We start from the raw sequence: 15030 nt of genomic DNA, 5'->3' as shown, positions 1-15030 counted from the left end.
GGGCTCCTTTGGGTGTGGAGAGATGAGAGGGGGCAGGATGATCTCTGGGCCATCGAGACTTCTGTCCCTAAGAATCTTTGTGTGAGAAGCCGTGTGTGTGTGTGTGTGTGTGTGTGTGTGTGTGTGTGTGTGTGTGTGTGTGTCTTAGACGCTCATCAAAAGGACCATGGACAGAGCTGGGAGGCACCTTCAAGGTCATCTGATCCAACCCGCTCATTTTGGAAAAGAAGAAGCTGAGGCCTAGAAAGCCAAGGGTCTGGCCCAAGGCCACACAGCAGAAGTGGCTGAGCCAGGTCCCCTGATGCCAGACTCTCGGCTCCTCCCACTGTGGGGAGGAACCATCGACAATGAGAGTCAGGCCTGGCTTTCAAGCAGAGCCCAGACGTCTACTCCTTGGATGTGTTTGGGTGGAGACTTGTCCGGGTGTGGATTGGATGAGATGTTCATGAAGGTCCCTTCTAACTCTAGGATTCTAGGGTTCTGTATTGGCTAAGTCCCCCTACTTGCCGTTGTGAAATGCAAACCCCCTAGAATTCAGATGAGCTTCTAGATACAATGGACACCGAAGTTGCCTTCAGAAAAAGATGCAGAGGAAACCCTAATAACCCCACGGGATCTAGGAAGGTGGACCTGGGGGTAGGGTAGGAGGAAAAGCTGGATGGAGAGAACCCCCTGAGGTCTGCAGCCTTCCCAGGTCCAGCCAACCCTTCGGGGCTCTCCATGACCTCAGACCTTGGCTAGGCTGCACTGGTGTTCCTCTTGGATGGGCATCCGGAAGCCGTGTGTCCCTAGGGGTGGAGGAAGAAGGGACTGGCCATGGAGCAGGGGGTGAGAGCACACAATGCACCTTTGGGGGGTCGTGGGGGGGGCAGATGGAACCACCCACTCAGTTGCCAACCATAGGACCCTAATTCCCCAGCCTCCACCCACCTCGGAATGCTAGTCCCTGTGTCCCCATTCCCCTGTGTCCTCTAAAAGGGAGGCGGGGAGGAAGGCAGGAAGAGGGGAGCAGGGGGGACTCACCTGGGGGCTTCCAAATGGCAGGCAGCTGCCTGGACAAGCAGACACCCAGCCCCAACACAACCAAGGCAGACACCAACAGCACCGGGAAGATGAGCAAGAATAGGGCTGCAAGGCAAGGAAGGCCCATTGATGGAGGGGGCCGCCTCCCGGACACCTGCCCTGTTTTCTCAGGCCAGCAGTGGGCAAAGGAGCCCTCTCTCTGCCCTCGACCCTGGTGCCTCAGGGCTTGCTGGGGGCAGGGGGGAAGAGAAGTCCCTGTAGGATTCAATGATTCTTCAGGTTTTGTATGGGATTGGAGGTTCTCATTTCTTCTTTTTTTTTTTTTAGTGAGGTAATTGGGGTTAAGTGACTTGCCCAGGGTCACACAGCTAGTAAGTGTTAAGTGTCTGAGGCCAGATTTGAACTCAGGTACTCCTGACTCCAGGGCCGGTGCTCTATCCACTGTGCCATCTAGCTGCCCCAAATGGAATTGAATTTTGTTTTAATTGAATTTTTGTTTTGTTTTGGGTTTTTTTGTGGGGCAATGAGGGTTAAGTGACTTTCCCAGAGTCACACAGCTAGGAAGTGTCAAGTATCTGAGGCTGGATTTGAATTCAGGTCCTCTTGAATCCAGGACTGGTGCTTTATCCATTGCACCACCTAGCTGCCCCCCCCCCTCATTTCTTCTAAAGGTCCGCAAGAAGAGGAACCCGAGAGCCCATCTAGTAAGACCCCTCCTTTAAAGGGAGGAAGCTGAGTCTCAGAGAGGGGAAGAGACACAAAAGGCACACACATCGTGAGCTCCAGAGCCAAGATTTGAAGCTAGGTTCTGCCTCTGTGGCCTGCCCTCCCCCCCCCCCCCCCCGGAATTTCCTTCCAACCCGGGAGAGCCTGCATGTGGTGTGGGGCCGGGGGTGGCAAAGGCATCCTTACACCAGGGCTTGTCAGGGCGGGGCTGTAGAGTGTTAACCGTTCCTAGGCTCTGTGTGGTGACCCTCAAGTGCACGGTGGAGGAGGAGCTGGTGGCGGTTGTGGTCCGAGAGGACGTTGGGGGGCTTCGGGGAGGCCCTGACGTCCTGGCATCCTCACAGTCAGCATCTGCCCTGCCACTACCGGCTCGCAAGGTCCGTTTGCCCATCGCCGTACAACTGGGGGTTGGGAGCGGAGGCAGGTGTCAGAACGCGGCTAGGGCGCAGGAAGCCAGCCCCCCACCCATGCTGCCTAGGCCCCCGAGATCCAGCAGGCGTTGGGGGCCTTTGAGGACAAGGGAGCAGGGGCTCCTCAGCTGGGGGCGGGGGACTCCCTCATCCTTTCTATTTCCCCTCCTAGGGGCTCAGGGCTGGCTGGGGTGTGGGCGTCAGGGGCTTGCTCGAGTACCCTGCCCCCTTCACGGCACCTGGTCACTTACTTGGTCCAAGGTTTACACATGGTGTTTTCTCCAGGAGAAAAGTGTCCTGGGGGACAACGGGTGCATTCTGGAACCAAAGACAAGGAGAGCTTTGCTCAGCGTGGGCTGCTCTTTGGTCCAGGCAGAGGAAGGTAGAAGCTACGTCCTCTGTGGGGTGCCCTCCCCTTCCCTCTGTGTAGGAGGGATGTCATTCTGGAGAGGAGAGGGAAACAGGAAAGGGATGGGGACAGAAGGAGGCGACAGTAAGGGAGAAGGGGAGGGGCGGGAGCGCCCGACTGGTTCGGCGTTCTTCATTCCTTCATTCCTAACTAAGCTCTGGAAACGCTAGGCTCCCTCACCTAACCACGTGACATCCCGCCACCGCCCCCCACCCCCACCCCATCCATGCAAACCCAACCGGATTCTCACGCGTCTACACCAGCACCTGCCGGCTGAAATCTACCCACTCACATGTACGCACATAGCCACATACATACACTCACTTGTATGCCCCCCATAGTGACTCCCATGGACACAACCCCACCCACACACACACCCATAACCCTGCCCCCTCCCCCTGGGTTGTTCCCTGGCAGGGAGGGGAGGACTTGAGGTTTTGAGAGACCCTCTAGTGGGTGGGGCTGAGAGAAGCTGCTCACCCACTCCCCACTTGAAGGTTTCAACAGGCTGGGTCCCTGGGATGCATTGACACTCGGTGTCACTGGACGTTGTGCAATTCTTGCGGACCTGACTCCCGGTCCCTGAGCAGCAGGAGGAAAAAAAGGGAGAGTCAGTTCAGGACTCCCCCTCCCCCCTGGGTAGTGTGTGGGGGGGGATCCCAAGGCCCGGAATATGAACTTCTGCACAATTCCTGGCACTGTGGCTGGACCGTAAGTAAATGGATAGAAGGGAATAGAGCTCAGGGCTCCTCTTGCTAGGTTCAGGACTGAGTGGTCTCATATGCTGTGCTGAACTATGCTATGCCAGGCCTAGCTGGTGATAGAGAGGACAGGACAAGCCCAGGAGTCAGGGAGAACAAGTTCAAATCCAGCCTCAGAGTGCTCCCTAGCTGGGTGACCCTGGGCAAGTCACTTCACCACTGCCTGCCTCGGTTTCCCCAACTGTAAAATGAGGACAATTATAGTGCCTCCTCTCTCTCTTTTTTTTTGGGAGGGGGTGCAATGAGGGTAAGTGACACACAGGGTCACACAGCTAATAAGTGTCAACTGTCTGAGGTGGGACTTCAACTCAGATCCTCCTGAATCCAGGACTGGTGCTTTATCCGCTGTGCCACATAGCTGCTCCTGCACCTCCTCTCAAGGTTGTTGTGAGGACCAAATGACGTAATAATGTTTAAAGTGCTTTGCAAACCATAATGCGTTAGATAAATACATGCTGTATACATATACATAACCTATACACACATGTACCACATCATGCTTTGTCTTTGCAGGGGCTGCCCCTCTGCACCCTCTGGGGCAGCTCCTACACACCTCCAGCATTGAGGATCTCATGGGGTTTGAGGCTTGCCCTTGTGGTTGAAAAAATGAGTACCACACTTGTGGGAGAGCTCCTCAGCTCTTCATTCATCAGTCTTTCAATTAGCAATTATCCAGACCTCCTGAGTCATATGAGCCATGAGCAGTGGAGGGAGATGGGAAGGCGAAAGAGGAGAGGTGAGGAGGGAGAGAAGGAGGAGGTGAAGGAGGGGAAAGGGGAGGAAAGGGGAGGAGGAGGAAGAGGAAGAGGAGGAGAATTCCCTTCCCCTTTCTCCTACCTCTTCAAATCCTCCCTGTCCTTGAAAGTCCAGTTGGGGGACCCTGTTCATTTAGAAACCCTCCCTAAGTATCCACAGCCCAAGGTGACCTCTTGCACACGCAAACTTTTAGCCCTTGGCATTTGGGGAAAGTTCTGAATTGGGAATGGGAAGACCAGGGTTCCAATCCTGCCACTTACTACCTGTATATGACTTTGGCTCCTCTCCTGTGACAGCCCCACCTCATTAAAACAAAGATGAGTCTAGAAGAGCAGCCAACTTGGTTTGGGGGGGGGGCTCCTCCAAGTCTCCTGTACCTTCTCTACCTGTTCAGCAGGTACTGGCACCTGGGCTGTGGTCTTTCAGAGTGGTCTTCTTGCTTAATAATGACAGATGGTTTGGGTGGTTGTTGTTGGTTTCTTGGCCCCATAGTGTATAGAGGGTGCTGGGCCTGGAATCAGGAAGACTCACCTTCCTGAGTTCATATCTGGCCTCAGACACTTCCTACCTTTGTGACCCTGGGCAAGTCACTTAACCCTCATTGCCTCACCAAAACAAAAACAAAAAATAAGCTGGAGAAGGAAATGGCAAACCACTCCAGGATCTCTGCCAAGAAAACGCCAAATGGGGTCCCGAAGTGTCAGACACGACTGAAATGACTCAACAATGGCAACAAAAATTGTTGGGCTTTGGAAGGGGGGGGGGGTTAGGGGTGGATGATGTGTTGATGGAGAAAAGGGAAGACAGGACTTCACCAGTATGGAGGATTCTCAGATGAAAACAAACTCTTCACCAGTGCAGTCTTTTGGAGATTTATCTGGACACTGACATTTAAATTGTACTTAAAGGTTTACAAAAGACCTCACATATAATCTCATTTGATTCCAACAAGCCCAGGAGGTATTGCTATCTGCCCCATGCCCAAGCATATGGTGCAGGTGACAAGAAGACAGACCAGTCTGGCTTGGGCCAGCCTCACCCTTCACTGGATCCAAGCTCCTGCCCATCCCCTTGCCTTGGCTCACACTATTCCCCCAAACTGAGGTGCCTGACAGGTATCACTGTGGAACATGCTCATCCCAGCCACAAAAGGGCAAGACAACCAGATATCCCAGGAATCACCACGGCTTATGGCCTTTGGGCCCCCAGAGAAGCCTCCTCACACTTAGCTGGGCTGCTTCCTCAGACAGGAGGCTCAGTGGGCTACCAGGACTGAGGCCAAAGCACGCCCAGAACTAGAGAACCTTCCAGGACTGGCATTGTCTCCAAGACCACAGTGAAACAATGGAGGACAGCATTCCTGGCCAGAAATTATTTTTCCAGCCATACAATCATGGGATTTAGAGTGTGATGGAACTTGAGAACAGGGAGAGCTGGGAGGGCCCTTAGAACAGGGGATGGCAGAGCTGGGAGGGCCCTTAGAACAGGAAATGGCAGAGCTGCAAGGGTCCTTAGAACAGGGAATGGCAGAGCTGCGAGGGCCCTTAGAACAGGGAATGGCAGAGAACTGGGAGGGCCCTTAGAACAGGGAATGGCAGAGCTGGGAGGGCCCTTAGAACAGGGGATGGCAGAGCTGGGAGGGCCCTTAGAACAGGGAATGGCAGAGAACTGGGAGGGCCCTTAGAACAGGGAATGGCAGAGAACTGGGAGGGCCCTTAGAACAGGGGATGGCAGAGCTGGGAGGGCCCTTAGAACAGGGAATGGCAGAGAACTGGGAGGGCCCTTAGAACAGGGAATGGCAGAGCTGGGAGGGTTCTGAGAAATGATCTAGCAAACAACCTCATGATTTTTCAGAGTAGGAAAATGTGGCCCAGAGAGGGGGAGGGTCTCCCCCCAAGGTCATGGGTCTGTCCCTATGTAGTGCGTGGGTGTGGGGCAGGTTGATTATGGCCACTCTCTTTGGAAAGCACCAGGCTTATGGTGAAAACCAGTGGGGCACCCAAAGCTCAGCTTCCAGGAGTTAGTGGGAGGGGCCAGAAGGGCACTGACTCTAGGAAAGAAGCTAGTGCTCATGTGGTGCCAGCTTTGGGGGTCGAATGAGGGGAATTTGGCCAGAGATACCCAGGCCCACAAAATTGACTTCCATCTCTAGTCAAGCCCATCTGGGGGCTTTGAAGATGAGCTAGCTGGGCTGGGGGAGGCCAAGCAGGGTGGGAGCCATGTCCAGGCCCAGAGGTCCCTGGCCACTATAGCTCTGGGGCAGATGAATAAAGGCCAAGGAAGCCATAGAGGAAAGTGAGTGACCCAAGGCCCGGTGAGAGAAGGCACTGGGTCTTAGGCCTGCCCGTAGACTTTTACCTAGGGGAGGAGGGAGGTGGGGAAAATGGGTCACAGGCAGGACAACAAATATTCTCTCAGCCCAGGGTCAGGGCATTCTCTTCTAGGTTGGGGAGCACAGCGGAGGCGTGGGAGTACCAGGTAGAGGTGGGAACACCAGGGAGAGGTGGGAGCACCAGGGAGGGGTGGGAGCACCAGGGAGGAGTGGGAGCACCAGGGAGGGGTGAGAATATCAGGGAGGGATGGGAGCACCAGGTAGGGATGAGAATATCAGGGAGGGGTGGGAATATCAGGGAGGAGTGGGAACACCAAGGAGGGGTGGGAGCACCAGGGAGGGGTGGGAGCACCAGGGAGGGATGGGAGCACCAGGGAGGGGTGAGAATATCAGGGAGGGATGGGAGCACCAGGTAGAGATGGGAATATCAGGGAAGGGTGGGAATATCAGGGAGGCGTGGGAACACCAGGGAGGGGTGGGACCAATCCTTACCAACATTGCACTGAGTACAGGGTTCACAGAAGTCATTGCTGAAGCCCTTGTTGAAGAGCCCCTTGGCACAGGGTTTGCACGTAGTGTCGTCTTTATAGGTACAACGCTTCACCATCTGAAAACCTGTGGCGGGGCCCAAGGGGAGCGAAGGTGAGCCTCTCCTTTGCCAGACTGATTCCCAGTACCAGGGGCATGTCTCCCTACCCCCCTCCCAGCCACCTCCCTGGTCCTCCGTGGCCACACTGGGCTACTGGCTACTCCCTCTTCTGACACACCATGACATGCCTCCATGCATTTGCAGAATTCAACCCATAAGCCTGGAAAAAATTTCTCTCATCTTTGCTTCTCAGCGTCCTCGCCCTCCTTCCATGCTCATCATCTCTTCTAGGAAGCCTTCCCTGAGCCTCCAGCTGCTGATGCCTCTTCCCTCCTTTCAACTCAGCATGCTTTATTAAGAACCTACTATGTAGGGGCAGCTAGGTGGCGCAGTGGATAAAGCACCGGGCCTGGATTCAGGAGTACCTGAGTTCAAATCCAGCCTCAGACACTTGACACTTACTAGCTGTGTGACCCTGGGCAAGTCACTTAACCCCCATTGCCCCCACACACACAAAAACCCAAAAAAGAACCTATCAGGCATCCTACTACGTGCTGGGGACACAAAAAACTCAAACAGTCCTTGTGAATCAGGTTGAAGCATGAGGCTGGAGTGGAAGTGGAAGGGGGAGGGCTTACATGGAGAAAGTACGGTACAAGGAAAGAGATGCTCTAGAGTCAGAGGAACTGGGTTTGAATCCTTCTTCTAATGTTTATTATTTGGATGACTTCCCACAAGCTCCTTCCCCTCTCTGGGCCTCAGTTTCCTCTTCTATAAAAAAAAATATCTGGGTAGAGCAGATGGCCTCTGGGGTCCATCCCCCCAGCTCTAGATCTAAGACCCTAGGCACATAAGTCTGGTACGAGGCAGTGTTCCTCCTCTGGCCTCTTCTGCTGCCTCACTGAGCCCCCAAACCCAATACACTGGCGAGGGATGGGACAGCCTGTGGCCCTGACCAGCTGGCATCCCCCCATCTGTGGTGAGTGGAAATCAGAGCCTCACAGAAGGTACAGCCCATGCCAAATGACATGAAACACAAATTACTTAGAAGGTGGAGGCAGCTGGTGGCACAGCGGACAGAGTGCTTGGCTTGGTCTCAGGAAAGATTGAGTTCAAATCCCAACTCAGACACTTACTAGCTGTGTGACCCTAAGCAAGTCACTTAACCTCTGCCTCAGTTTCCCCTGTAAAAGGGGGTAATGATAGCACCTACTTCCCAGGGCTGTTGTGAGGATCAAATAAGATAATATTTGTAAAGTGCTTAACCCAGTACACAGTAGGTGCTGTATAAATGTCTTTCCCCCTCCCCCTCCTCCTCTGTAGAAAGAGTGCTAGCTTTGGAGTCAGAAGACTTGGGTTCAGATCCCAGCTCTGACACTTAATGAGATGGGTGATCTTGGGCAAGTCTGAGATTGTTTCCTTATCTATAAAATGGATGTGAGGGTGACCTGTAGCCCCAGAAAGCTGAACGTGTACCCCCAAGGGAGTTCTGGTGGGAAGTGACTGGTGAAGTCTGAGACAACCGGGCAATGAGAGCTGCTCTTGCCACCATCATGTCCAAAACTTTCCTCCCAGGGTGTGGGACAGGGGCAGGTCCTCCTAGGGCTCTCAAAAAAGGGATGGTTCTCACGGACTGAGGTCCTGGAGTCTCTGCCCACCTGCCTAAGGGTCTCAGCAAGATTCCAATCTGGAGCCACTAGAGTGTAAGCTTCTTGAGAGCAGGGACTTTGGCTTTCTAGCCCCAGCATCTAGAATGGTGAACAACACAAACGCTTGTTGAATTTTGCTCTCGGAGTTCCACTCTCTGATGTGTCTAAGAACAGACCCAGATCTCGGGAAGGCAGGGAACCTCTGGGATTTACTTCAGTGATCCCCACTCCCCTTCTCCAGCCAAGTGAACTTGCTGCCCCCTCCCACCTCCTAACATACACCGAGATGCAAACACCCTCGCATACACACATACACGCCAGCCATCGCCTGCTTCAGTCATATTTTCCTTCTCTGGGAACTCGAATGTAGGGGGCCTGGGAGGACTCTGCCACAGGGTCTCGCTGGGGGAACCCCAACCTGAATGTGACTTCAACAAACCACCCACTCCCCAATCCCATTAATGACCCTTTATCTCCAATCTGCTTATTTCAAGAGCACAGTCCCCATGACCCAGGAGTGTCTGACTAGGGTAGCCCTGCGGACCACAGTTCTCATACAGAGATGCCAAGGAGTCAGGGTGCCTTAGAAGGGACTGTGGCTGTCCCTCTGTCTCTGAGATGATCCAAACATCCCTGGATGCTCCCATGCCCTGATACATATTCCACACTTCTTTCCTAAAATGGCAGCTGATTTCAGCATCAGGGAAAGAAGATTCTTCCCACTAGGAACAGAAGTTTCGTTCTCACCTCCCAAACCCAATCAGTTGTCAAGTCATGTCATTTCTCCATTCCTAACATCTTTCCCATATGCCCGCTTCTCTCCTCTGATGCTGCCTTCACACTGGTCCAAGCCCCACCACCTCAAACCTGGACTATTGCAATAGCCACTGGTGGATCTGCCTCTCTGTCTTTTCCCTTCTAATCCAAACTCCATTCAGCCACTAAAGTGGTGACTAAAGGTCACTCCCCTACTCAATAACCTTCAGTGGCTCCCTATCACCCCCATGACTGTCAAATATAAAATCCTCTGACTTTTAAGGTCCCCCAGGCCTCCCTCCTCACCCCTACCTCCTGACTTCCCTTAACTCTCAGCTAAAAGCCATCCTTCTTCTGCAAGAAGCCTTTCCCAGTCATCCTTAATCTCATGAAGTTCTTTCTGTCTGAGACCCCCTCTCTATATGTCTTGTTTGTACATAGTCGGTGGAATGTGGCCTTCCCGCTTAGCCAGGGAGCCCCTTGAGAGTGGGGACTATCTTTTACCTTTGTATCCCCAAGATTCAGAGCAGTTTCTGGCACCTAGTATATATAGTATAGATCGTGCTTGATAGAGTTAGAGAGACCCAGGTTTAAATCCCGTCTCTGACACTTACTGTGTGACCCTGGGCAAGTCACTTAACCTGTCTACCTCTGTTTCCCCTACCTCCCAGGGTATGAGGATCAAATGAGATCATCTGCTAAGCATTTAGGTCGGACTGGTTCATTGTCGGTTCACTTCCTCCTTCTCCTAATAAATACTCCCTGACTTTTCCTTTCAACGACCCCACTCCCTCTACCCTCCGAGGCAGAGTCCTGCATTTGGAATCAGGAGACCCCACTTTGAACCCCACCCTCTGCTAATTACTATCCTTGTGACCTTCCACCTCCCCGCGCCTCAGTTTCTCCCTCTTGCCGAATAATCGGGTGGGATGAGCTGACCTCTGCGGTCCCTTCCAGCTTTAGGCCCACAATTCAATGAAGCTATCTCCCCCTCCCCCCACCCGGCGACTCTCCCCTTCCCCAGGACTCACCGGGTTCACAATATCGGCAGCACTTCCCATCTGAGCGGTAGGAAAGCTTGTCACACGACTGCAGGGAGGCCAGGCACAGCTGGGCAGCCAGGAGGAGGAAGAGCGCCTTGGGCCTCCATGGGGACGGATACCAGCTAATCATCTTCCTGCCTCCCTCTGTTCCGCGGCCTCTGGCTGCACCAAGAGAGCTCAGGACACCCAAGGCCTCCCTCCTTCGCGAGGGAAAGCCCCTTTTGGGGCGGATGTTGAGGTTGCACAGTATTTTTCATAGAATCACTGAATTTCAGTTGGTTCAACCCCACTACAATCTGCTTGCTCCCTCTTCTCTATGGGTGACAAAGAACCCACCTGAACTCAAGCCCACGTTGGCTGCTGACTCAATTGCTCCCTGTTCTAGCTGTTGCCTGGAACGAATCCCTCCTTTACCTGAGGTATCCCCCCATCCCGACACGAGGACAGTGCTCATTCGTCCCCCACCCAGAGTCTTTCCTTCTCCAGGATGCACATCCCGACTTCTCTCAAACTGTCTTTACGGCATGACCTGGAGACCCTTCACCACCCTGGTGGTCTTCCTCTGGACTACCAATAGTTTATAAACCTCATTCAATAAATACATAACAGGAGACTCCCTACGTGGTTCAACCAGGGGAGAGAAGACAAGATTGTCATTTCCTTATTCCTGGACACAGTATCAAATTGCTGATTCATATGGAAGGTAGCGGTCCACCAAAGCCCAGCAACCAGACAAGATTTCTTTGTATTCCCTATTCAATCAGGTCCAGTGTGCCTATGATCTCCAGAGCTGGGAGTGACCATTAGAGGCAATCGAGTGTATCTGGCTAGAAACTATCTCTATTGCGTCCCCAACAAGGAGCTTATCCAGGCTCTATGTGATGACCTCTGGTGATAGAAGAGTTCTCCCTCCCACTGCCATCCATTCGATCTTAGGGGCAGCTCTGATTGTTGCACATTGTTGTTTCTGATATGAGCCCCAAATTGGACGCTCTGAAGTGTTTATCCACCACAGGAATAGGAGATTTAGGACTGGCAGGATAATCCAGTCCAATCTTTCTCCAAACCCCTGGGGGCTGTGACATCATTGCAAGGGTTAAATCGGTGAAGAGTTAGGGCATTTGGAGGTCTGCTTTCCTTTCACAGAGGGCTTTCTCAGCCTTCCTATTTCTGCCCTTCAGTCCCCGGAGTCATCCTCCGCTCCTTGCTTCTCACCCCTGATCTCCGATGGGTTGCTAAGTCTGGCTGATTCTGCCTCCACATTAATTGATCCCCTTTCCCTCTGATTATTTCTATAACCTAATTGGGCTGCCTGCTTCCTGCCTATCCTCTCTCCCAGCCAGTATCTAGGCTGAAAGCCCAAGTCTGGCAGAGTTATTCAAAAAGATCCAGTGGCCTGTTACCCAAAGGCTCAAACATCATTTTCTTTGGCATTTAAAGCCCTTCACAGCTGGACTCCAAGCTATCTTCCCAGATTCACTGCACATTATTCCCCTTTGTGAACTGTACCATCCAGCCAAACCAACTTTCTTTTAATTTTTTTTCTTTTTCCCAATTACATGTAAAGACAAATGTAAACATTCATTTAAAAATTTTTTCAGTTCCAATTTTTCTCCCTTTCTTTCTCCCCTCCCCTTACTACCCCCGAAGATGATATAAGCAATTTGACATAGGTTACATATTCAACGACATAGGTTACATATTTTCATATTAATAATGTTGTGAAAAAGAAACAGACCAAAAGAAAAAAAACATAAAAAAATAGTGAAAAGTTTCAGTCCTTTTTCTGGAGATGGATAGCATTTTAAATGAATCCTCTGGAATTGTCTTGGATTATTGTATTGCTGAGAAGGGCTAAGTCATTCACAGTTAATCATTGTACAATGCTGCCATTGTTGTGTGCAGTGTTCTGGTTCTGCTCACTTCACTCAGCATCAGCTGATGTAAGTCAGGTTTTTCTGAAATTGTCCTGCTTGTCATTTCTTAAAGTGCAATAGTATGCTGCTACTATCATATACCACAACTTGTTTAGCCATCCCCCAGTTCCTGGGCATGCCCTTAATTTCCATTTCTTTGTACTACAAAAATAGTTACTATAAATATTCTTGACAAATAGGTCCTTCCCCCTCCCTCTACCCACCTGTTTTTTTGTTTGTTTGTTTTGAGTGAGGCAATGGGGGTTAAGTGACTTGCCCAGGGTCACACAGCTAGTAAGTGTTAAGTGTCTGAGGCGGGATTTGAACTCAGGTCCTCCTGACTCCAGGGCCGGTGCTCTATCCACTGCGCCACCTAGCTGCCCCTACCCACCTGTTTTTAAAAATCCCTTTGAGGGGCAGCTAGGTGGCGCAGTGGATAGAGCACCGGCCCTGGAGTCAGGAGGACCTGAGTTCAAATCCCGCCTCAGACACTTAACACTTACTAGCTGTGTGACCCTGGGCAAGTCACTTAACCCCAATTGCCACACTAAAATTTAAAAAAAAAAAAATCTCTTTGAGATACAGACCTAGTAGTAGTATTTCTGGATCAAAGGGTATGCATAGTCTGATTGGCCTTTGGGTGTTTCAAATTGCTCTCCCATTGGATCAGTTCACAACTTTCCCCACATCCCCTCCAACATTTGCCATTTTCCTTTTCTCTCATGTTAGTCAATCTGATAGGTATGAGGTGGAACCTCAGAGTTGTCTTTATTTGCATTTCTCTAATAAATAGTGATTTGAAGCATTTTTTTTATTTGACTATAGATAGCTTTGATTCCTTCATCTGAAAAGTGCTTATTTATTTCCTTTGACCATTTATCAACTGGGGAATGATCTGTATTCTTATAAATTTGACTCGGTTCTCTATATATTTACGAAATGAGGCCTTTAGCAGAGAAACTTACTATGAGAATTATTTCCCAGTGTTCTGCTTTCCTTCTAATCTTGGCTGCATTTGTTTTGTTTGTACAAAATCTTTTAAATTTGATATAATCAAAATTATCCACTTTGCATCTCATAATGCTCACTCTATCTTGTTTGGTCATAAATTCTTCCCTTCTCCATAGATCTGAGAAGTAAACTATTTCTTGCTCTTCTAATTTACTTATAGTATCACCCTTTATGCCAAATCATGTACCCATTTTGACCTTTTCTTGGTATATGGTGTAAGATGTTGATCTATTCCTAGTTTCTGCCAACTGATTTACCCAGCCATTTTTGCCAAATTAGTGAGCTCTTGTCCCAAAAGCTGGGGTGTTGGGGTTTATCAAATATTAGACCACTATCCCAGACAACTTTCTTGCTGTTGCCTATATTGCCTATATATTGAGCATATATCCTCATGATTTTTGCACAGGCTGGGCTTAAGGGAGCACAGAACCTGGATTGGAACTGGTCTAAGGAGTACTTGTATAAGAATCCCTTCTACAAATATCCAGTCAAGGAGGGGGAGCCCACTATATCTAAGACAGCCAGCCTACTCAAATTAGCCAGTCATCCAGCATTGATGAGCCAGGCACTGTGCTAAGCATTGAGGAGACAAGGAAAGATAAAAGATGGTCTCTCTCTCTCAAAGGGCTCACTGCCTAATTGAGAAGACAATATTTACATGACTACGTACAAACGTACTATGCAGGGGATAAATAGGATATAATCAACAGACGAAATGCCCAAGAATTCTGCTTTGGGACAGCCTGAACCGGCCAATCTGTAACTGGGGCCAGACTGATCCTTCTTCCCAAGACCTGAAGGCTCAGGTCCATCTATCCTGCCTGCCTCACCTCCTCCTCCCCATCACAAATCGTCTCTTTTCCAATCTAAGCCCCTCTGTTTCCCCCACAGTATGATATGGGCTCCAGATCCCTCACCATCCTGGTCAGCCTCCCCTCTGGTCACTCAAGCTTGTCAATGCCCTCCCTGGCTCAAAATGAACACCAAACTCACAGGGAGGTCCAACCAAGACAGGAGACAGCAGCACCAGAACTTTCCTCAACCTGGCCACGAGACTTCTCAATATAGTTGAAGATCATATTTGTTGTTTGGGGGGAACTGATCATACTGCTGACTCATATCGAGTTCATCACAATCCCCAGAACTTTTCCCACAGAAACTAGAAATTAATTACCCCCTCCCACCATCGTATATTCTTTTTTGACAGAAAAGTCTAGCGTACTGATTTGTTGTGGGGGGAAAGGGAAACAGGGTAGGAGAAAGCAGGTGGGTTTGGGGCAAGGAACTCCTTTAATGTTCACCCAAAAAACAGCTGAAAAATCTACTCCTCCCCCCCTACCCTCCCTTTTCTCTTCAGGGCCTAGGATCCAGGTAGGTTATCTCCCCCCTCCCCCCTCCTCCCTCCTCCCAGCCTTCACTCATTGAGTGCCTTTCCCAAGATTCAGGTACTGTTTTAGGTCTCTCCTGAAGCCCCCGCCCCGCCCCCTTTACAGGTGCTCTGACCCCAGATATAACTCTATTCTTTTCTTTGCGGGGGGGGGGGGGGGGGAGGCAATGAGGATTAAGTGATTTGCCCAGGGTCACACAGCTACTAAGTGTCAAGTGTCTGAGGTCAGATTTGAACTCAGGTCCTTCCTCCTGAAATCCTG

At 50.9% G+C, this 15030-nt stretch overlaps 1 protein-coding gene across 1 annotated transcript in view; it reads right to left on the bottom strand.

Moving 5' to 3' along the window:
* The window catches only part of TNFRSF4 (TNF receptor superfamily member 4), a 59588-nt gene that overhangs the window by 40345 nt on the left and 4213 nt on the right, over window positions 1-15030 (bottom strand). Inside the window, exons 3-8 of the mRNA XM_043993868.1 lie at window positions 10443-10521; window positions 6910-7032; window positions 3049-3150; window positions 2411-2477; window positions 1936-2150; window positions 1024-1128 (exon numbers count right to left, since the gene is read on the bottom strand). Coding sequence (XP_043849803.1) covers window positions 1024-1128; window positions 1936-2150; window positions 2411-2477; window positions 3049-3150; window positions 6910-7032; window positions 10443-10521 — 691 coding nt within the window. The remainder of the gene's footprint in view (window positions 1-1023; window positions 1129-1935; window positions 2151-2410; window positions 2478-3048; window positions 3151-6909; window positions 7033-10442; window positions 10522-15030) is intronic.

Source organism: Dromiciops gliroides, chromosome 3 (genome assembly GCF_019393635.1).
Source record: "Dromiciops gliroides isolate mDroGli1 chromosome 3, mDroGli1.pri, whole genome shotgun sequence".
Classification (NCBI taxonomy): domain Eukaryota; kingdom Metazoa; phylum Chordata; class Mammalia; order Microbiotheria; family Microbiotheriidae; genus Dromiciops; species Dromiciops gliroides.
The sequence above is the reverse complement of the archived record's forward strand: the minus strand, read 5'-3'. Positions and strand labels throughout refer to the sequence as shown.